Consider the following 24,453-nt stretch of genomic DNA (forward strand, 5'->3'; position numbering starts at 1 on the left):
CTAACAATACCTGAATCCTGAATACCTGACCAGTCTTAACATGACTAAAAGTGGGACAACCAGACATTATAAAACTCTTGATGTAATGTAGTAAGAAACGCTTAGCACCAATCTTTATTTATGATTTACTCTTGTCAAAAGAATTGAATCTGTGTCTAATCAAATTTCTATATCTAATCTCCAATTTATAAGACATAAGGAGGAATGAGAAGCATGTTGAAGACCTCACAAAAGTGCAGTCAACCAAATCAAGAATGTGTCAAAATTATTCTATCAAGTGACCTAGTTTTTTATTTTTTAATGAACAATTTGAGGAAAAGAGGTGGGAGGGGGTAAGTTAATTGTTTTAGATTAAGAAACTGATCAGTCAAACATAACTTGTGATCCTCATTCAGATTCTAATTTTAACAAGACAACTGCAAATAAATATTCTTGAGATATAAGGTAAGTCTTTACCTGGGTAGATGGATATTACATGATATTAGAAATTGTTAACTTTAAGTTTAAAAATGCCATTGCAGGGCAATCCAGGTGGCTCAGCAGTTTAGCACTGCCTTGGGCCCAGGGCATGATCCTGGAGACCTGGGATCGAGTTCCATGTCAGGCTCCCTGCATGGAGCCTGCTTCTCCCTCTGCCTATGTCTCTGCCTCTCTCTCTCTCTCTCTCTCTCTCTCTCTCTCATGAATAAATAAATAAAATCTTAAAAAAAAATAAAAATAGAAAAATAAAAATGCCATTGCAGATATATCATTGGTTTTGAAACTCCTCATTGGTGAGAAACTCCTTCATGAAGTACATGAAGATAAAATGATATGTTGGATTTTCTTTTAAAAATCCAGTAAGAGGGGTGGTTCAGTTGGTTAAGCATCTGACTCTTGGTTTCAGCTCAGGTCATGATCTCATGGGTCCTGAGATCATGGGGTTGGGGTCCATGCTTAGCAGGAAGTCTACTTGAGATTCTCTCCCTCTGCCCCTCTCCCCACTTTCACTCTCTAGCTCTCACTCTCTCTCTCTCTAAAAATGAATAAATAAATCTTTTTAAAAAATCCAACAGGAAAAAAACCTGTGTTGTATGGAATGTGGGGCCACAAAACTAGCCAACCACTAATCAGTGTTGAGTCTGGGTAATGGGTTCATGAAGATTCATTTTATTCTGTACTTCTGTAAACGTTTGCAACTTTCCATATTAAGAAGCTAAAAAGAAATAAAAGAAGGCAAATTAGGACTAGAAAATGAAATATCTTAATAGAGTTTTTTAAAATGAAAGAAGAAAGAATGACTCAAACAACTCAAACAACTCAAATGTAGTACTTAGGTTCTACTGTTGGGTTACAACATAAACCTTCAGTGCTTAGAACTGTCGTAAAATGCATTACTTACCATCCTCATGGTCGAATCTTCCCAAAACAAAGTTGATTCCAATCCATGCGTAAACTCCTAAGTAATAAACATAAAAGTCCTCATTTAATTCTCTATTGCTAAATCATGTCTACACCTCTTTCCAGGGCCACTCTTTTCCTCCTTTTCTTAGAAAAAGGTGATGAGAGCATTTAATTCCACACACTCAATGTATGAATTGAAAGTATCTTATGATGCTTTTCCCTTTAAAATGATTTGCATTGTCTAAATTTCCTACAAGTGATTAGGGATTAATGTGTAAAAACACATGGTAAAAAATATGAATCTTGAAGTTCTGGTTCTGGGCAAGATAGAATAAGCACACTCCATCCTGTCTGTCCACTGAAAAGAAGTGTAAACTTTGAATGGGCCATATGGAGCAAATCTGTGAAATGTCTGAAAGGAAATAATAACGGGCATACTGAGACAGAGATCAGAAGTTAAAGGACCACCAAACCAGTAGTGAGTTTCCCATTTTCCCCCTAGATTTTGCCTAGCCTAGACTCAAAAGCAGCTTGAAACACAAAAGGACATACAGGTGTAGAGAGAAAGAACTTCAAGACCTTGCTTTCTGGTCCAAGGAACATTAAAAGGGGCTCTAAAGGCTCAGAAAGAATGGAGGAAAATCCCTTAGGTTATTTCCCCTTTATTTTGTTCTCTGCCACCCCAGGCAATCCTTCAGGGGTAGAGGTAGAAGTTGGACAAGGTACCTAAAACTCTGAAGGGCTCACAGCCAACCTACACATAAACGGATCTCACTCTAAACAATATACCAAAGGTTCTAAGAACTGAACTACTGGCTAGACAACCCATTTGTATGGGCTATGCCCAGTTCTAGATTGGTCACTGGGTAACACACAAATGGAGCAAATCCAAATAGCAGTGCCAAGACTTTGAAAACTGAAGCCTATAATAGAATCTTTATAGCCAACAGAAGGCAAGTCAGAACTTGAGGCATGAACCTAACCAGGTCAACTCCCTGCTAAAACAATCAATCAATATTCTCCTTATTTTTGAAAAAAGACCCAGAGTCTCATAATGTAACATTCAAAATGTCCAGGATACAATATAAAATTACTTAGCATAAAAAGAACTAGGAAAATCTCAACTCATAAGGGAAAGGACCAGATGTCAGAATTATCAGAGATATTAAAGCAGCTATATAATCAAGAAATAAGAGCAGTCTTAGCATGAATTAAAAGATAGGCAGTCTCAGCAAAGAAAGAGAATATAAAAAAGAACCAAATGTAAATTTTAGGACTGAAAAATGCAATACTGAAATTGAAAAGGGTAAATCCTTTCCCTTATGTGAACTGCAACTAGAATACACAGGTTTTTCTTTTTCAAGAAATGGAAACATAATTTGTCATACAGGCCACATTTGGGCCACAGGAGAACACATTCAACTCCACCCCCAAACTTCAAACCCAATAGTAGTACAAGCTTTTAGGTAAGCATCAGTCCTGCACAGTAAATGCAACAAACGGAGAGGCTGTAACAAAAGAAAAGTAAGTAATGATCATCCTGATCATCCCCTAAAACTAGTTTCCCCCTTATCTAATAATTTGCTTTACATTTGAATTTGGCAAACTCAGTAGAACTCAGAGAAATATGTATGTTTTCAAAACTCCAATTAGCTAACCAAATATCCATTTGGAATAATCACTAAATACTAATACATTCTTATAAACATAGTACTTAGCACAAAATTACAAACAAATATATACATGACTTTTAGAAGCAGCATTCTTTTTTCCATTTTTTTAAATTTAAATTCAATTAACATAGAGAGTATTATTGGTTTCAGAGGTAGAGTTTAGTGATCCATCAGTCTTATGTAACACCCAGTGCTCATAACATCACGTGCTCTCCTTAATGTCCATCACCCAGTTACCCCATCCCCCTACCTCCTTCCCTCTAGAAGCAGCATTCTAAAACAGATACCATTGCAGAATATGTAAATAATCAAAACAAAACAAAACGAAAAAACTATACAGCAGAATGAAGAAAATTATTGGAAGAAAAACAAAAATCAAATATAGAAAGTAATCCTAACCCCCACCAGAGAGACTATGCCACAGTTGGCTGGAGCTGAAAGAGTACATCCCTCAAGGCCCAGTACCTTCCTGCTTCCCAGAGATCACTTCTGCCTGAGATTGGGAAAAGAGGAAGTCAAACTCCAGCGGTAAATCTCTCACTAGATCAGCCAAGATGGCCAACTGCTTTCTGCAAGAAAAAACAAAAACCATAAAAGTTAATCATTAAACACTCTTCTCACAATTAGCTTCAACTTGACCTTCTACTCAGACTTGTTACCTACTCACTGCTCACATAGCCCATCCACCAAGTTGAGTCCTGCTTCTTTTGGTAGCTCTTTTGATTTCAAAGGTTTAAATTGCATTCAAGGTACATCCTCCTACATAAAAGGTAATATGGTACTAGTAATAATTTTCCTTTATATAATTTTACCATTCAAATAGTGCTAAAGGATGAGACTATGGTTCTGTGCCTCTCACAGGCTGAATATGTTTAAGTGGCAGGAAGCATGGTTTCATAATTACATGATCCCTAGCTGCTGTGAACAGAAGCTGTTCGACTGAGGAACACAATCTCATCCTCAGCTCTTACTCAACACAGAAACAAGGCCTCACGTTACCACATGACGAGCACTGTTAGGTACACAAGTTTTTAATAATCCTTTACACAAGTCAACAATGAACATTTTGAGGGCTGGGGTTTTTTTCTTTATAAAAATATTTCTTGAAAAACCCAGATCAGGATCAAAATCTAAAGGTTGTAACAATTTGGGACAAAGTTTGAGTCTTAGTATCCAGGGTTGTTTTCTCCTCTAAAGTTTTGTGTTACAGTGCTGTTAAAGAAAAGCAAAGTCACAAAGCTAGAAGTAATAATATGAATTTAGAGAAAATGGTTAAAAATAAGAGCAATTATCTTGGATTTTTAAAATTATTCATTACAAAAATATTACATTGGCTCACATAGTGGTTGGCACAACTTAGTAGAGAATGTTAACACTTAAACGTGAAGAATATATTTAAAGTAATAGTTTCCCAATATACTATCAAATATGGTTTCCAAAAAAGATCACTGTTACATGTTTTAAATTCTTACAGTAAGAATTTTACATGTGGAATGAGAGGGACTGTTTTGCCCTCCCTATGGGTATGTTTCAAGAAGAGGACTTGCTGGTATTGGTGATGATACAGGAGAATAGGTGTCAACATACACTGCTGCTTGGAATATAAATTACTCGTATGACTTTCTAAGATCAACCCAGGACTATGTATCCAAATTTTTAATGTCTTTAACCTTTGACCAGCTATTACACTTTTAGAAATTTATTTCAAGGAAATTGTCAGATAAGAATACAAAAAGAAGAGAACACTGCAGCATTATTTATAACAATGAAAAAGTGAAAATAACCTAAATGCATATCATTAGGTATTGGTTAAATAATCTGTGGTGTACCCATACCATGGGATACTAGACAGATGTTAAAAGACATGAGGTCGATTTATATCCATACATATTGACGTGAAAAGATGTCTGATATATTTTGAGTTCTAAAAGGTTCTAAACAACACACATATGATCCCAATTCATATTAAATAATAAAAAAATTATTCATGTATGCACAGAATAGAACTTTTGTTCTCTAAAATTCAATTATTGTTTATTTAAAAAAAACTTTAAAAAAAAACTTCAGTGGCAAAATGTTGGTAATTGTTGAAGCTGAGTGGTAAGAAAATAAGGTTTCATTATGCTGTTCTATTTTTTTTTTGAGGTTTGAAATTTCCCCATAACAAAAGTTTTTCTTTTCTTTTCTTTTTTTTCTTTTAAAGATTTTATTTATTCATTCATGAGAGATACAGAGAGAGGCAGAGACATAGGCAGAGGGAAAAGCAGGCCCCTGGCAGGGAGCCCAATGTGGAACTTGATCCCAGAACTCTGGGATCACACCCTGAGCCAAAGGCAGACACTCAACCACTAAGCCACCCAGGCATCCCGAAAGTTTTTCTTTTCTCTTAAATATCAGCTTTACTATCTTTGTAATTTTTAAGGATAGTTCCATTATAAAATGAAAATGGGGTAAAACAAATTGCTAGTTCAGGCTTTGGAAAAGAAAGAAAACCTAGTGCTAACATATTTCAAAATATAGTCCAGGTGATTTGAACCCATTCTGAATATTGCTCACAAATGCTAATAAATTAGTAAAGCATTAATTTTACAAAACAGGTTCTTACAGTGGTGGTTACATTTATGTCAACAACTACGGCTGCCTCAAGAGGTAGCAATGATTTCATAGATCCAGGCATTATTAGAGGAGATTATCAGAAGACAAGTTAAAAGGCAAGCTCTTGGGCAGCCCCGGTGGCACAGCGGTTTAGCGCCGCCTGCAGCCCGGGGTGTGATCCTGGAGACCTGGGATCAAGGCCCACGTCGGGCTCCCTGCATGGAGCCTGCTTCTCCCTCTGCCTGTGTTTCTGCCTTTCTCTCTCTGTCTCTCATGAATAAATAAATAAAATCTTAAAAAAAAAAAAAGTGGGGGGGGATCCCTGGGTGGCACAGCGGTTTAGCACCTGCCTTTGGCCCAGGGCGCGATCCTGGAGACCCGGGATTGAATCCCACGTCGGGCTCCCGGTGCATGGAGTCTGCTTCTCCCTCTGCCTGTGTCTCTGCCTCTCTCTCTCTCTGTGTGTGACTATCATAAATAAATAAAAATTTAAAAAAAGAAACTTTAAAAAAAAAAAAGCAAGATCTTCACCAATCCTTAAGATAAATAAATATTAATATTCAGAGCTTCCATGCAGACAGTGAACATCTTAGACAAATGGAATAGAGCTACATAGTGGGTTTTGTCTGGATGGAAACTTTTTTGACAGAGTCAGTGCTGAATGGCATCAGGAGACGAGACAATCCTCTTTTGCTCCAGACCCACAAAATGTGGCCAAACCATCACCTTCCTTGTTAGCTCTGCCTTTTTGACTTCTGAATCAGCTTTTTCTCTGGCCATCCTCCTCCTTCCTTGGTGTTCACTGCAGATCACTCACAGACCTGAGTGTCACCCATATCTTGCCAGGATTTCTAAATTTTGAACTATGTGAATATTACTTATGTCAAAACCAAAAATCCTAAATTGCATGCATAGTATGGTTACAACTTTGTAGAACTACATATAGATGTACAGAGAGAAGGGAATGTGATGAAATGAAACATTTTGATGGGGTAGTAGGAATACAAGTTTCTGTTTTTGTTTTTTTTTACTTTTAATATTTCCTTTAATGCAGCTATAATATTTTAAAATTTGTTTTTAAAAATAAAAACAAAACAAAAATTTTTAAAGGCCAAGATTTATGGAAAAATAAGGAGCTAAAAGGTCTCTCATTTCCACAAATGGCTATACAAAATAATCTCCTTCTCAACAGTAAACCAGATAGTAAACCAGCAACCTCATATCTAAACAGCAGGAAAGAAGTCCACTGAAAGAACTGTGGGCCAATGTTATGTTATCTGGCACATCTAGCATAAGCAGCATGAACCCCTACATGCATGGCTGAGGTTTTTATTGTTGCTGGCCAAGAATACAAAATAAAACTTTCTGGAAAAGGGAACTGTTATTCACCAAGAAAAAATATTTAAGCTAATAAAAAATACCTGATGCTTATGGGATTTGAACATTGCAGATGGATGATTTCTAAGGTTAAGGGAGTTTACTCCCACCCCATGACCATAATAAATGTGGAAGGGTCAGGGAGGTATTGAAGGGGTCTGACCTAAGTATAGCCACTACCCCTTTCTCCTCCTCCTCTTCTTCCAGAGAAGCAAGAGGGATCAGGTGGCAACATACTGGATTACACTACCAAGGTCTGGTGGAAAAGATTTGACTGGCTGGGGTTGAAAAAACTGGTCTAGAGCAATGGAGACTGAGCTTTGCAAGCAGCACCAACTATCACCAGGGAGCCAGGCAGTCAGAGCCCTTCCTATTAGCATCCAGGTACCTAGTCAGGTGAACCTCCTACGACCCTTCTGTAACTATGCTCCCCATCTAGTGATCCAAAATTATCAACATTGCCATTGCTTCTCCATCAAAACTGAGGATCATTACAGCCACTCATACAGATATTAATCCTAGAGAAGCAACTGACATGAAGCTTTGAACAAAGGATTATGAAGTAATTACATGCAGGGGTGGCTCTGCTCTATTTTGAGCAAGAAGTCTTTTAGTGTATCTGCCTACTCTGTGTGGTATACCCACATCCCATCTTCAGACCAGGGAGCTACAGAGAACAATGCATAGAATCAGGCTTGCAACTCTTGTGCCACCCATTTTCCTGTGTTTTTAGACCCTGCATCTCACCTCTCAGGGAGAAGCCTCATGCCTGCTGTGCATAGGATGTAAAGGGGTGTCTCCTTGTGCTTCTTCACAGGCACATGAGCAGCAGCAAAGCTCAGCAGAGGACGAAGGTAATCACTGGCATGTTCTGGGGTGTCTGACATTGCAGAGATTCCTTAAGTAAGGAAAAGTACTTTAAAAAACAGATCACACTGACTCAGAAGTCTGATACTCCATAAAGTTCTGCTTAAGGTCCTAAACAGTTATTTATGAGAATGGGAGCAGCAATGAATGAGATATCCTTCCTGTGATCCAGAATCCCAAGGAAAAAAGAGTAGCTTTCTTTCTCCCTCTTTTCTTCTCTCCTCTCTCATGCCTGTAATCAGATAAAAAGAGACTGCCAACAAAATATATTCTGATTAGTACCTGGCTTGATTTTTTTAACCACTGGTTGGCTGTTGCGGTCTCTCATCTGTTTGATGTCCAGCAAATCATGGGGGTTGCCATTATGTCTTGGCCAGAAATAAACAAAAATCCGGGAGCCACTGCTGCCACAGTCCACAACAAGTCCATAATTCAGAGTTGGGTCTTCAGTGTCAGTTGCTTCAAGCTCCCCTACTCGAGCCAAATACCTAAGTCAGACAGAAAGAGAAACTGGTATCAAGTATCTGGGTCCACAAAAGATACTACTGCTTTATTTCATTTGTTCATGAGTCTTCATTAATTGGCTACATGTGCCAGCCACATGGAACCACACATTTTAAGGAATGAAACAACACTGACCATAGTTACTGATGTATATACATATAAAGCAACAACTGATTTGCTTGCCTGGAGGCCACTGAAATCAGAAAACTAAAAGATTACTCCAGGTTTGGGGGCAGTTCTGAAACTGGCTGGAGTACCAAATCTCTTACCAACTTTAAAGAGCTTCTAGGCCTGAGTAAATAACTGGTTTTTGTTGTTATAAGCTGCTAAGATACAAGGCAGTTTGTTATGCACAAGAGTCAACTAAATGAATCCTAATGATTTCTCTTCTATCTATCCTTTCTGTATATAAACAACGAATACTCTGGAATGATTATCAGTTATATGTATTTCTAGATGGTAAAAATTTATGGGGCTTTTTGCTTTGTACTTTTTATTGCTAGACTTGCATTAATAAAAAAATGTATTTCATAAATGCAATAATTATGCTTCTCTATAATCTTTTAAACTATTTTGTGGTCATAAAAAGAATGTTTATAAAATATGTATAAATAATAACAGTAAGGGACGCCTGGGTGGCTCAGCAGTTAAGCGCCTGCCTTAGGCTCAGGGCCTAATCCTGAGTCCCATATTGGGCTCCCCAAGGGGGAGCCTGTTCCCTCTCTGCTTGTGTCTCTGCCTCTTTCTCTGTGTCTCTTATGAATAAATAAAATAAAAATAATTTATTTTAAAAAATAAATTCAATTAGCCAACCTATAATACATAGATGTAGTGTTCAATAGTTTATCAGTTGCTTTTAATACCCAGTGCTCTGTTACATCTCCTGCCCTCCTTAATGCCCACCAGGCAATTATTCCATCCCCCCCCATGACTGTTCCTCATCTGTAAAATAAGAATCTTGAGTCTCTACCCTCAGAGAGACAACAGAAGCTAGGTAATTAGCACAGTGCTGTGCTGCCACTGCTCTTACTGTTATGTGATCATTACTGGGAGAGCAAATAGTAGGAGACTCTATGGATTAGAAAAGAAAGCTAAGAGTTGTTAAAATGCTCCTGAGCCATGAGGCTTTATAAACATTGAAGTTCACTCAGAACCTGAGGGTGTGAAAAGTATAAACATTGCTGACTCCTCTTCAGTATATGCTGAAGTGAGCACATGCTGACTCCTCTTCAAAGGCTTCATTCACTTGAAGAGGAGCTCAAGCTTTTAGCTTATTACTTAGAAAAAGAGCTCTTTCTCAGTGCTAAGAATACATAAATAAAATGTCTGCATGACAGACAGATTAAAATGTTGTCCTGTAAACTGTTTTAAATTTAAGTATTACTGTAAGTTGAACTAATACTTGAATAAATGTTCTGAAAGGAATGCTGTGAATTTTTTCAAGTATCACAGCTAAACTCCCTTCCTTATATCAGCCCTAGTCACCCAACACTGTATTTAGAGCTAATCCCTAGATCCCCTAGACCATTACACAGAACTCTTCAGTAACAGGTTTTGTGAAGCCTGAAGCTAATGCCATTAGGGAAAGGGGTGGTGGTGGATTTCTTTAACCATTGAATCTTTCTTTTTTGAAGAAAGATTCAATGTTACAAATATGAAAGGGGCCCACAAATGTTTGGGGCCTTGAAGTGCAGGTATCATTAGCTCTGCAGGAAATCTACCTCTGATCAGACAATAAGCCACATGTCCTACCCCTCAGGACAATCTAGCCCATGTTTACTGGTGATTTCACATTGGTATGTGACCATAAAGTTCCCTACTTTACACAGAAAAAAGCAAACTTGATGAATAGAGGAGCTGTAAAAACAGTATGGAAATATAAAAAAGAAGAGCTAAGTACCTTTCCTATTCCACAATGCTAAGTGAGAGAAGAACATATATTTGAACTCCAATCGAATGCTGTAAATTATTACATAGAATAGAGTCACGTAGAACTTTTTTCTGGATCCAACATGAGAGTGAGTTATGGGAAATGAAGCAGGTGGTAAAAATCTGTTACACTCTAGTAAGTTCACAGTCCCGAAGACTCTGTTCCACCACATACTAACCCATTCTAATCAAATGACTGGGCTGAACTGTCTTATAATCCACAAGTCAACTCATATAAAAGCTCACTGCTACCACATGAAAGGTAGGAAGACATCTGGGTTCAAGTTACAGAACTCCTGCAAATACTGACCTCATAGGATGCCATACATAAAAAGTAGGCAAGAAAAACCATCTCTTGCCCAAAATGACTTCATTTCTCATCATAGCAATCTTTCTACTTCACATCTTTCTCTGCTTTCCCTCTCTAAAGACCTTCCCCTCTACTTTTCTCACTAGATTCCAGATCCCATTCCCTCCTGCTTAATGAATAACTTTTCTCCAGTATATTAGTTCTCAAACTTTTGGGTTTCAGTATCCCTTTACATTCTTAAAAATTATTGATTCCAAAAGAGCTTTTGTATATGAGGGTTACATCTATTTATATTTACAATGTTAGAAAACAAAAATTGTTATTTATTAATTTAGATATAACAATAAACCCATTACACACTGCCTATGTCTCTGCTTCTCTATGTCTCTCATGAATAAATAAAATTTAAAAAAAGAAGAAAGGAAGGAATATTTTAACAGCCCATTTAGATCACTGTGCATATTCTTCTTTCATACTACTCTAAAACTCAACAAGTGAACTTTTTTAAAGGTTAGTTGCAATGTGAAATCTAAAATCCAGGCACCTTGGTGGCTCAGTGGGTTAAATGTCTGCCTTTGGCTGGGGTCATGATCTCAGTCAGGTTCCTGGGATAAAGTTCCACTGCTGAGCAGGGAGCCTGCTTCTCCCTCTCCCTCTGCCCTGTGTTTGTGTTTTCTCTCATGTTTTTTCAAATAAATAAATAAAATCTTTAAAAAAAAAATCCTATCTAAAAGAGTATCCTTTCATACTCTGTATCGTTAACCATCAGTCTATTTTGCACTTTGAATGGCTTTTATCCCTGCATAATTTTGTAACATCCTATACTGGAAAATACTGGTTTACTGAGATTTGCAAATCTTCCTAACAGGAACACATTTCATTTCATTCTACAATATTTAAAAAAAGACCCACCCACACATTCATAGTATCACTACCAATATTATCAAAAAAGTCTTTTAAGTATTGAGAAGCTAGCAAACTCATAGTGGAAGATACAAATTTTCCAAGCTGCTATTTTCAGTTGAAACTTCACATTTTATCATTGACAATAAACACTGACAGTTGTCTTCCTTAGAGTAACAGGCTTTTACTTCATTCATATTCAAGAATATATCTACAAAATACCCAAGTCTGAAAACTATAGTTTTTCTGGCATTCTTTTTTTTTTTTTTAAAGATTTTATTTTTTTATTCATGAGAGATACACACACACACAGAGAAAGAGAGAGAGAGAAAGAGAGGCAGAGACACAAGCAGAGGGAGAAGCAGGCTCCATGCAGAGAGCCCAAGGTGGGACTTGATCCCAGGTCTCCAGGATCATGCCCTGGGCGCAGGCGCTAAACCGCTGAGCCACCCAGGAATCCCATCTGGCAGTCATTCTTTCAAGTAAAAACAATATTCCATGATAAAAGCAGCTCATAAACCCAAACAACTGCCTAAGGGCTTTTGCTCAAGACAACTTCAGGGTGCAACAGAAGTGCATATTTCCAATTTTGTCACACAGAATATGAAAACAATATTCTTAAATGGAACTGGAATTCTTTTTCACATTACAACTATGTGACAGTGATGACTACAACTACTAATAGTATAATTTGGTGCCTCCATCTTGACTTGTGCTAAGGTACCTACAGTTTTACCTACCCATTGCTTTGCATCACTAGTATAAATGCCAATTCAGTGTAAAGGGCAAAGAAACATCACAATAGCCAAGAAGTAGAAGCAACTTAAATATCCACAGGAAGATGAATAAACAAAATGTGGTGTATACATAAAATGGAATATCATTCAGTCTTAAAAGAGAAGAAAACTTTGTTATTTGCTACAGCATGGGTGAACCTTGATATCATGCTAAATAAGCCAGTCACAAAAAGACAAGTACTACCTGGTTCCACTTATATGAGAGATATAAAGCTGCCATATTCATCAAAACAGAAAATAGGACAGTGGTTACAGGGGTTGGCTTGGAGAGAAAAAAAGGGGGAGTGTTGTGCAATGGTTATAGAGTTCAGATTTGGAAGATGAAAACGTTCTGGAGGTTGGTCGAATAACAATGTGAATATAGTTAACGCTACTGAATTGTATACTTAAAAGTGGTTGAGATGGCAAATTTTATGTATTTATACATATATATATATATATGTATATACATATATATATATATTCTTAGCAATTAAAAAAGGAGTGATTAACATCTTAGTAGTATTATGAAAACAGTTTTGGCCTCATCTTGACTCTATAGACCCCATGAAAGGGCCTCAGGAACTCCTAAGTGTCAGTAAACACTTGAACAACTGCTGCTCTAATGTGACCTTCTTTTTTTCTGGAACATCCGTCTGCTTCTCTACCTATTCCTCCCCCTTCCCTTCTTTGACATGGCTTCCAGTCCTTAAGAACCCTCCACTCGGGATCCCTGGGTGGCGCAGTGGTTTAGCGCCTGCCTTTGGCCCAGGGCGCGATCCTGGAGACCCGGGATCGAATCCCACATCGGGCTCCCGGTGCATGGAGCCTGCTTCTCCCTCTGCCTGTGTCTCTGCCTCTCTCTCTCTCACTGTGTGCCTATCATAAATAAATAAAAATTAAAAAAAAAAAAAAAAGAACCCTCCACTCAACAATACTGACTCTTGTGATATTCACAATGATTTTTTTAAGATTTTACTTATTCATTCAAGAGAGACAGACACAAAGAGAGAGGCAGAGACAAAGGCAGAGGGAGAAGCAGACTCCTCCCAGGGAGCCCAATGTGGGACTTGATCCTGGACCCCGAGATCATGCCCTGAGCCAAAGACAGATGCTCAACTGCTGAGTCATTCAGGTGTCCCTATATTCACAATGATTTTAGAAAGGCCTCTTCCTTCTGTTTTAAAATGTGGAGTGCCATTATTCCCTTTAAGCAGTTTGTTTATATTCCAGTATAAGCCCCTAAGATTTCCTGCATATTTGTTTGTTCCACTTCTGCACTTAAGACTATCATTTCTCAAGCACAAACACCTTATCTGCTATCTTCTAACGTCACAGTGTTCCTCATATTTCTCTGATATGTATCAACCAATAATGACTGGTTTGGTCCTAAAGCTCATAATATAGAGCTGTGCATTTGTTAACTCCTCTATGTGTTTGTTAGCTATCTAGCTATACATACTCAAAACTAATTGATCTCCTTCTCAGAAAGCTCCAATGGAGCTTTTCAAAAAGTATCCTGTCATCCTCCCAGGCTCCTGTCAAGATAAGCAACTCTAATTTGGGTGCAACTCAACTTTGCTTTCTCTTCTCTCAGAGGCCAACATGTGTGCATTGACAATAAAATGTCAACTGACCTTTGAACACAAGGGAGAAAACTAGCACCAGACAGCATTTATGTTACACTTCCCACTTGAGCCTTTGCTCAATGGTTGCAGAAGTCTCTGTTTTTCTCATCATGTATACAAATGAGTAAATGAAGAACAATTTTTCCCTTTGGGAAATAATAGTATCACCTCTTTCTGAAACTTTGACCTCTTATGATCTAATCAAGCTTCTTACACTTTGCAAACATCTGAAGGTCTTCCTCTGTCTAAATTTCTGACATGAGTGGATCAATGGTCCTCTCTTGGATGTTTTCATTTGTGATCTGCAGTCCTGGCCTTAGCTATCATGATCAATTACTTGCATTGCTGGACTCTTCTGCTTTGCTGACATTATGCTACATTAATCCCTAAAGAGAACCTAAAATCCAAGAGAAAAGTTCCAAAGGCTTTGGTATCCCTTACATCCATTTTCCCAGGAGAGATCTGATTCACTATCACACATATTTAACCTCCTACATACATACACAGTTTCTAATTGAGAAACCTGATTTCCCTCTAATCACTGCTGGGTCAATGAAAAGAAAGTTACTCACATATACATCACCCAAGGTAAAAGTGGAAGACAGCAGCTTTCACTGCCATTATTCTGAAAATATTAACAGCATTAGGGCAGTAACTGACCAAACCATTACCGAGCTTACAAAATCAACACTAATTATACCACTTCTACAGTTCAAACAGAACTCAGCCACACGTCAAAAGTCCATTAAAGTGGCTCCCAACAGTATGGAACGACTAGCTTTTTGCTGAATGTCATCATACTCTCAACTCCATTCAAGGCTCAGAACCAAATATAATGACATTATAGGAAAGGTAGCTGTGTATGACTGATGATGGTAATACATGCCCAGGAAAGCATCTTGAAGGTTATTGCTTAACTCCTAACAAGATTAATCAAAGCAGTCAGGAACATTTATAATTTAAAGGTCTGCTTATAAATACTATAAATAGCACTAAAGGATAAGTAACTGAATAAATGAATAAATGTCAATAAATGCAAGAAAATACTTTCAATTTCACCAGGAAAAAAAATCTCTGAATTGTTCTATTATACACAAAAAGCTGTAATTTCATCTGCATATCTTAAAGTTTATCATTTTATCCTAACCAAAAGTACTGTCTCTTTTCCACTTGCTTTAAACAGAACTGAAACTCCTAAGGAAGCCCAGTACTGAGCCCACTGCTGATGCAAAACTTTTCATTCACACTTGTACCCAGATGGTAAACAAACATGAAGGCACCACCTTTCTTTTGGCAGAGGGAAGGAGAGGGATTTTTTTTTAAGATTTTATTTATTTATTTATTTGAGACAGAGAGTGTGTGAGAAAGCGAGCATTAGCAGGGGAGAGGGGGAGAGAGAGAGAGGGAGAAGTAGACTCCCCACTGAGCAGGTAACCCCACGTGGGCTCAATTCCAGGATCCTGGGATCATGACCTGATCCCAGCTGCTTAACCAACCAAGCCAATCCAAGGCACCCCAAGAGAGAATCTTAAGCAGGCTCCACACCCATTGCAGAGCCTGATACAGGGCTCAATCTCACAACCCTGAGATCATGACCTGAGCCAAAATCAAGAATCAGATGCTTAAATGACTGAGCCACCCCGGTGCCCCGGCACTACCTTTCAGTAGCTACCAAAAAAATTCTTCAGAACTTTCCTCTTTAATGAAGACCATAGTGAGGCTACAAAAAGGTAATCCTAAACATTAAGGTTAAGAAGAAATGGACTGAATATATAGAGCATTTAAATAAGAACCGTCTACCATTTGTCTTACACTATATATGTGTGCTCAAAGTGCCCCTATATTAAAAATTATAGGGACGCCTGGGTGGCTTAGTGGTTGAGCAATCTGCCTTCAGTTCAGGGCATGATCCCAGGTCCTGGGATCGAGTCTTGCATTGGGCTCCTTGCATGGAGTCTGCTTCTCCTCCCTCTGCCTATGTCTCTGCCTCTCTCTGTGTCTCTCATGAATAAATAAATAAATAAAATCTTTAAAAAAAATTAATAAATTTTAACAATTTACCTAGCATCCAGGGCTAAAACTTTCCAACAGAACTTTCTGTTATAATTGAAATATTTCCCATCTATCCAATGGCATGTGGCCAGTGGGCTGCTGAAATGTGACCAGTGCAAGTAAGGAACTGAATTTATTTTATTTTAATTAATTTAAATTTAAATAGCCATTGTGACAAGTGGCTACCCTGTTAGATACCACAATGTAGACAATAGTATTTGTTGCAATAAGTGAATAGATGATGAATAAATACATGTAAAATATGTATTAAGTCTGATTAAATTATTGGAGCATTACTTATGTGGCACATGCCAGAAAAATAGTTGGTTAAAACACACATCTAAGAAAAATTCTTAAAAATAGCTTTGCTGGGATCCCTGGGTGGCGCAGCGGTTTGGCGCCTGCCTTTGGCCCAGGGCGCGATCCTGGAGACCCGGGATCGAATCCCACATCGGGCTTCCGGTGCATGGAGCCTGCTTCTCCCTCTGCCTGTGTCTCTGCCTCTCTCTCTCTCTGTATGACTATCATAAATAAATAATAATAAAAAAAATTAAAAAAAAAAATAGCTTTGCTATGCATGTAGGGGTAGAGTGTATCTGGGAAACCTCTGTACTTCTGCTCAATTTAGCTACTCTAAAAAATTAAGTCTAAAAAAAAAAAGGGACACCTGGGTGGCTCAGTGGTTGAGCGTCTGCCTTTGGCTCAGGTCCTGATCCCGGGGTCCTGCGGGTCTCGCATCCAGATCCTCGCAGGGAGCCTGCTTCTCCCTCTTCCTGTGTCTCTGCCTCTCTCTCTGTGTCTCTCATGAATAAATAAATACATTCTTAAAGAAAAAAATTAAGTCTATTAAAAACAGCTTTGGATTCTATCCTTACTGATACCCCATCACTCTCTAAATCTATTTCTTAAATTCTATTTCTGATGCAAACCTCCTGCTTTCTCCTTCCTAAAGTAAGGTAAGTACATGTTCATAACAAACAAACAAATACAACAACTCTTCAGTTTTGAAACTACTACCACCATGCAGGCTTCTAAAATCCTGCATCATGTCACCTCAGAAGAGATATGCTAAGTTCCACTAATGGCTGAAAAAATTCAAATATTTTTTCCAATATATGGTATTTATATGATATAATTTCATCATGCAAACTAGAACAATTTAAGTTGGAATAATATGACTATATTATATGTATATAATACAAAAAATCACAACCATTAGCATTTGTCCTTTTTATAAGCTATTTAACTAAAGTGTTTCCATCAATTCCTAATTATTTGCTTAATCATCTTATCATCAACTAGTGCTCACCAGTGTTTAAGCAATAGCAGCAGCCAGGAAAAAAAATTCTGGAAGGAAAAATTCAAATGCAGATAATACTGACCATTATCTTCAGTGGTTAGCTACAGAGCAGAAAATGGAATTAGAGAACAGAAAAATCAAGATTATTTCAAATAATAAGACTAATAACCTCCATGTCACTCTAGGCAGTTCTAGATACTTTTCTCTTTTAATTCAAATGACAAAACTACAAGGCGGGCATTTGTACCTCTACTTTATACGTAAAGAAAATGAGATTCCAGAATAAAAGACCTGCCCAAGATCACCCAACTATTAAATGATGGGCTGTCTAGCTCTAAAATCAATCATTTTACCCCTATACCATAATACCTCCTCCCCAAATAAGTATAACTGAACCTTAGAGCAATGTTCTCAACTTAGGCTGCATATTAGAATCATCTTTAGAAGAGGTTCAATTATTTGCATTTTTTTTAAAGGTCTCCAAATGATTCAGATACACAAAAGTTGAAAACCAGTATTTTAAGGTCATCATTAATAAACTTATTAGACTTGCAATAAAATTTTTAACAAAATGTGTAGAGCTATTTAATACTACAGAAATGGCCTGTGGAAATTTTGAGTGATTAAGTTCACTTTTAACAAATTTCCTCTCTCCCGCCTCACTGTCAAGATGCCAGCATATTATTTATTGACTATTATCATCGGTGTGCCCACATTAATGACCAGCATAGGCTTCTTACTACCATCATCTAATTTGCTGTTTATCTGCTGTGTTCTAATGGAAAACCAAGCTAATTAATAGTGTATAACATAAAAGCAAATAGGTTCTATGCAAAAGCCTATCTTATCAGTAAAGTACATGAGCTTTTAGTTCATGAACTTAGTGATGTCAACCTTAGTTACTCATGGACCTCTTCTGATTAATTTCTGACTCTTAACTTTGTTCCTGATTGTTGACTATGTACAGTTCTGGATTCTACATAGTTATATATAAGTTTTTATCTCATTGGGAAAGAATTCTTCCTTCATATCTGCCTTACTAACTAGATTATAAACTCCATGAGTTCAGGAGCCACGTTTTATTCATCTTTGTACTTTAGAATCTACAACAGTGTCAAGCACACAGCAAGTTCTCAATGAAAGTTTGCTTCTGAAATGACTCACAGGGGCTGCCATTAGTGAAATGTAATGATATAGTAATTTGTGGCAATATGCACACAACCTTTCATTAAAGAATAGGAGCTCTAGGCTATATAGCTGCTGATGGCTGGACCAGAGCATCACAAGTTGTCAAGACTTTGGTAAGGTAACCACACAGCCACAGTGTGCCACTTAGCTCTGCAGCCAACTTGTTGCAATTAATCTAACTTAAGTATTTATCTGATCTGACCACTTGGGGTATAGCAGTAGACAAGAACTATCAGATCACTCTACCTCTCACATATCCTTCAAATGCATTTACTTCTCTCCATTGTCCTCTCCATTGTCATTGCTTCCACCCAAATTCAGGCGACCATCATATCTCTATTGGAGTATTCCAATCCATCTCCCTCCTTTCATGTTTATTCCCCTCCAATTCATTCTCTACAATGCCAACAAAGTGAGCTTTCTTGGGGATCCCTGGGTGGCGCAGCGGTTTGGCGCCTGCCTTTGGCCCAGGGCGCGATCCTGGAGACCCGGGATCGAATCCCACATCGGGCTCCCGGTGCATGGAGCCTGCTTCTCCCTCTGCCTGTGTCTCTGCCTCTCTCTCTCTCTCTCTCTCTGTGACTACCATAAATAAATAAAAATAAAAAAACAAAACAAAACAAAACAAAAAACAAAGTGAGCTTTCTTTAAAAAGCAATTCCAATCATAATCATTCTTCAAAGCCTTTCCTCTGCCCTTAAGATAATACCTACCCCCACCCCCTCAAATGACTTAATGGGCTCAGCCTGACTTACCTTTCCAGCCACACAGCTCACCACTTACTCCCTAACAGTCTTTACTCTAGCCATATTAACCTACATAGAATTTCATAATTAGATCATGCTGTCTTCCAGTGGAAAATTGTGCTCAGGTGTGTCAAGAAAATCTCAATAAGCATTCAAAAACCTTCAAATTATGGACTTAATTCCCTGAAGCTAACAGGCTGCTTATTTATGGCCAATTGTTGACAACTATATTCATCTAAACAAATGTTCCTTCGAAAGAAAGAAAGAAAGAAAGAAAGAAAGAAAGAAGAAAGAAAGAAAGAAAGAAAGAAAGAAAGAAAGAAGAGAGAAGAGAGAGAAGAAGAAAGAAAGAAAGAGAGAGAGAGAGAGAAAGAAAGAAAGAAAGAAAGAAAGAAAGAAAGAAAGAAAGAAAGAAAGAAAAAATAGATACAAATGAATAGTGGTGCTGCAGGAGAGGAAAGGTTGGAAATACAAACTTCTTGAGAAAAGGTATCAAATTTTCCATGTCCTGGTGCTCAATAATATGCAGCACATAGTGGTTGCTCAATAAATGCTTGCTGAATGAATGAACGAATAATCAAAGTGAAGTGGAAATGAGAAAATCTGGGGCAGAACAACCCAGAAATATAAGGGAAGTGGTCATGTGTCCCAATTGTGACCAGAAAAGACTGAAGAAAAGGGCTACTGGAGATTTCCAGGAAGGACCCTCTTCATTCTTACACAAGAGCATAAAAGGCCTCTTTCTCTCCTGCAGGAGATTAATGTGGATGCAGGTAGCCCTAGTTGCTACTGGCTGCTATACTGCAACCTCTCAGTAAGGTGACACTGTACAAAACAGAGACAGAGATTCTCATCCTGATAGCCAATGTTGAACTTAATGGTCCCTTTACACCTGGACTTCTGGTTATGTGAGCCAGTAACTTTATTATTTAAGTCACTTTGACCATCACTTGCAGCCCAAAGCCTCCTGATACTGTCTAAAGAAGCAACAAGGAGAAAGTCACTATATGACATCATTTTATTCTGTAGCCTAATCAGAAATTAACCTCAAAAAACAATAGCAAAATGAATCACTCTAATAAAAGAATACAGATCGTCTATGCAACTAGTAAGGCATTAAAACTACATTAAATAAATCAGATATATTTTCTGTAAAAAAAAAAAAGGTATTCAACTCTCACTGGATGGAATTAATAGTAGATTAGACTTTATAGAAGAAATTACTAATGCACTGGAAGGCACAGCAATATAAAATATCCAGAAAGAAACACAGAAAGAAAAAAAAAGACTGGAAAAAAATGAATAAGTTGTGAGAAAACTTTATGTGAGTTTAATATATATGTGACTGGAGACACTGAAGAAGTGAAAGAAGATAAAAATATTTGAAGAAATAATGGTAAAAAATTTTCTGAATTTGATTAAAAAGTATAAATCCATAGATTCAAGAATCAACAAATCACAAGCAAAAGACTCATGAAGAAACCATACCAAGGCACATTATAATCAAATTGCTTAAAACCAGTGTAAAGTGAAAGGCAGCCAGAGGAAAGACACATGCTATATAGAGAAGATTTAAAAATTACAGCAGACTTCGCCTCAGCAAAAATGCAATTCAGAAGACAGTGAAGCATCATTTCTAGAGTACTAGAAGAAAAAAAAAATCAACCTAGAGCTCCATACCCAATGAATTATTTTCAAAGGAAAGCAAAATGACGTTTTTGGTCATTAAAGTTGAAAGAATTCACCAACCACAAACTCACACTACCAGAAATGTTAAAGGAAGTCCTTTAGGCAAAATGAACATTATACCAATTGGAAATCTGAACTATAGTACAAAGGAATGAAAAGGCCCAGAAATGGTAAATATACCAAACTTTCTTTTTTTTTAAATCTCTTTGAAAGACAATTAAATGTTTAAAGCAAAAATAACAACTATATATGGTGGAGTTTATATATAAGTAGAAGGAAAACATATAATAACAATAGTCCAAAGGCCCAGGGAAAGAGGTAAAAAGGCACACAGGAAGAGGAATTATATTACTTAAAGGTAGACTATGATCAGTTAAAGATGTATACTATAAACCTTAAACCCTAAAGCAACCACTAAAAAAAGAAAGAGAAAAAATTTTAAAACCCAGAGTTATATCTACTAAGCCAACAAAAGAGATGAAATGGAATATTAAAAATGTACTCAATTCAGGATCCCTGGGTGGCGCAGCGGTTTGGCGCCTGCCTTTGGCCCAGGGCACGATCCTGGAGACCCGGGATCGAATCCCATGTCAGACTCCCGGTGCATGGAGCCTGCTTCTGTCTCTGCCTCTCTCTCTCTCTCTCTGTGTGACTATCATAAATAAATAAAAGTTTAAAAAAAAAAAATGTACTCAATTCAAAGGAAGGGAGAAAAAGAGGAAAAGCAAACAATGAACAGATGTGACAAGCAAAAAACAAATAACAAGACAGATTTAAAACCAAGCATAATCAATAATCACATGAAATGTAAATGGCCTGAACACTTCAAATTAAAGGCAGACATCATCAGACTGGATAAAAAGCAGTTAATTATAAAAGGACTGGATAGATATAAAAAATAAAGACATAAAGGCTAAAATTATAAGGATAAGAAAACATCTATAATGATAACACTAATCAAAAGAAAGCTGAAGAAAATATATTAATATCAGACTAGATTTCAGAGCAAAGAATGAAGGATAAAAAGTGTCATTTAATAATGATAAAAGGGTTAATTCATCAAGAATACATAACAATGCTAAACATTTATGCATCCAATAAATCAGCCTACCAAACAAGAATATAAAAAGATGGCTTTCATGGTTAAAATGCACCAACAGCATTCCTAAATCAAAAGTGAACATTGCCAAAATAGGGCTTAAGATCTTTATGTAATAAGTGGCTTGCAATTTTACTAATAAAAGTGCAGTATTCCTTAAAAGGGTCAAAGGTAGTAGTGTGTTAAATGTCAAAATATTTATGACTTAAATGCCAAGTCTGATCAAAGTGATCTAAAGCTTACTCACCTTTCATATTGCCTATCTCGTGGTAATGAAGCACCCCAATGTCGAAAGTCCATTATTAACATAAGTAATAGGAGACAGGATACGAAGAAGAGTCCTAGGAATGCCACCCGCTGTCGGGGAAATGGGCTTACTGTTGGCACAGAGAAGTACCAGGAGGCTGGGCAGAGGTAGGAAAAACTGATCCTGAAATGAGACAAACATTATTAGTAAGAAAAATCTCTACAGATTAGTAGAAAAATCTCCTAATAAAGGCAAACATTTATGTCACCAGAAGTCTACAAATGTTATTTTAGTCCCAAATTTTAGAAAAGAACCTATATGGTTCATGAAAATAAATCAGAAAAGCCTTATCTGCTCTTTTCCCAATGTCTGCACTTTGGAGTGTAACTCAAAGAATTAATCTCAGTTTACGAAAAGATCACCAGTCTCCCTAGTCAACCTCATATCATTGAAGAATCAGAGCAACTACAACATTCCCACCAGGAATGATGTCAAAAAACTGGATAGTGAGAGTATTTATTCAACTAATTAAAAAAATATATTTTAGTAGGTACTATATGCACCTGGTAAGAAAAAAAAAAGTTTAAAAGGACATATAGTAGACAATGAGTCTTTTGCCTTAACCCATCATTTCCCATTCAAAGGCAACCACTGGTACCCAGTTTCTACATATTTACCCAGGGATATTCTGTTGACACAAACATACATGTATACCATATATGACAACATACATGTGCTTATGTCCATTCCTCTGGTTTTATACAGTACCTACTGTTTTGCATCTCTCCCCACTTACTCTATTTGACAACTGTTCATTTGGTACCTGTAGAGTCACATTAATCTTTTCTGAAAGTTTCAGACCATCACAATGTATAGATACACATATTCAACTATGAAGTTCACTTTCCATATTAATTCAAAAGCACCTCAGCCTATTTTCAAAGTTCATTTAAAAAAAAAAATCTTTGTTCAACCTCCTCGAAAAGCAGGTAGCTTCACTCAAATGGAAATCTGAAAAGAACATTACATTTTAGCACTTTTCCAATCTGAGCAGGCACTCACTCCACCACCCTGGGGTTATGAGCCAGAAACTATAGTTCTGTCTGCCTTCCGGGCGGGGGTGGGGGGGGGATGTCACTTAGATTGTCTTTGCATCCATTCGACAAAGCTGCAAAGTCCAGAAGCAGCACCAGGGCAAACCTCACTTGTCAAAACCTCCCGGGGCTCCTCCACCTACCTCACCCCCAACTGAGCCCCTAGCTGAGGAGAAAATGTGCAGCTTACCTAGCCATGGGATCCCTTCAGTGGTCTCAGTGCCTGTCACCTCCTTTTCTTTTTGCCCTGAGAAACTGGTCTCCTGGTCTCAGGCATCTCCTAAGTCTGCAGCCTGTTAAGAGTTCGTGGGGTTTCAGGCTTCCCTCCAGCAGTGCCCCCAGGAGACCTGCGAGGGAAGGCCAGGGCGCCCACCCACTCCAGAAGTGAGCGCTCTCGCTCCCAGGGCCCGGCTGACGCTGAGCCAGCTCGGCGGGAGCCGGGCGTCCTCGAGGCACTGGCGCTCCCAGGTGGCGGGGTGGGGGTTCCCACTTCCCCTCCCCGCCTTTCCCAGTCCCGCGGCCCTCCTGCGCTCGCACTCACAGGTCCAGCGGCCCGCAGGCTCCCTCCGCAACGTTCTGGGCGTCCAGAGCGGTTCCCCGCCGCCTCTAGCCTAGCCGGAAAAAGGCCCGGGCGGGCGGCGGCGCCACGTCCCCAAGGAAACCACAGGGAGCCAATGACTGACAGGAGGCCCGCAGAGAGGGGCCCGCCCTCCGCCCCGCCCGGGCCGCCGGCGAACTAGCGCCGTCGGCCTCACGTCCGTTCTCCAGAGTGGCCAATCCCCAACAGCGCTCGGCCTCTAATGCCCGCCCCGGGACCGCGAACGCGTCCAATCCGGAAGGGCGTCGTGCTGTAGCTCCGCCCTCACGGGCCGGCAGGGGCGCTCAGGTGAGCGGAGCCAGAGAGCCTGCGCCCGCTGCCCGGATGGCGGCGCGGCCTCTCCGCGGGTGTCTCCGCCGGCTGCTGAGCTACTCTGCCGCTTCCAGGACTAAGCCCCGGTGGGTGGGTCTTGGAGTGGCCGCGGAGAAGTGCGTCTCTTGCCCACGACCTGTCGGAGGAGGTACTGTGTCCAGCAGCCCTGATTGCCAGAGTCAA

General features: G+C 38.6%; 1 protein-coding gene across 1 annotated transcript in view; it reads right to left on the reverse strand.

The window, feature by feature from the left end:
- The window catches only part of ENTPD7 (ectonucleoside triphosphate diphosphohydrolase 7), a 41,654-nt gene extending 17,605 nt beyond the window's left edge, over window positions 1-24,049 (reverse strand). The window contains exons 1-7 of the mRNA XM_041745494.1: window positions 23,902-24,049; window positions 23,551-23,653; window positions 22,267-22,449; window positions 8,178-8,383; window positions 7,776-7,926; window positions 3,522-3,625; window positions 1,382-1,438 (exon numbers count right to left, since the gene is read on the reverse strand). Coding sequence (XP_041601428.1) covers window positions 1,382-1,438; window positions 3,522-3,625; window positions 7,776-7,926; window positions 8,178-8,383; window positions 22,267-22,449; window positions 23,551-23,558 — 709 coding nt within the window. The 5' untranslated portion in view covers window positions 23,559-23,653; window positions 23,902-24,049. The remainder of the gene's footprint in view (window positions 1-1,381; window positions 1,439-3,521; window positions 3,626-7,775; window positions 7,927-8,177; window positions 8,384-22,266; window positions 22,450-23,550; window positions 23,654-23,901) is intronic.
- Window positions 24,050-24,453: the final 404 nt, after the last annotated feature.

Source organism: Vulpes lagopus, chromosome 2 (genome assembly GCF_018345385.1).
Source record: "Vulpes lagopus strain Blue_001 chromosome 2, ASM1834538v1, whole genome shotgun sequence".
NCBI classification, from domain to species: domain Eukaryota; kingdom Metazoa; phylum Chordata; class Mammalia; order Carnivora; family Canidae; genus Vulpes; species Vulpes lagopus.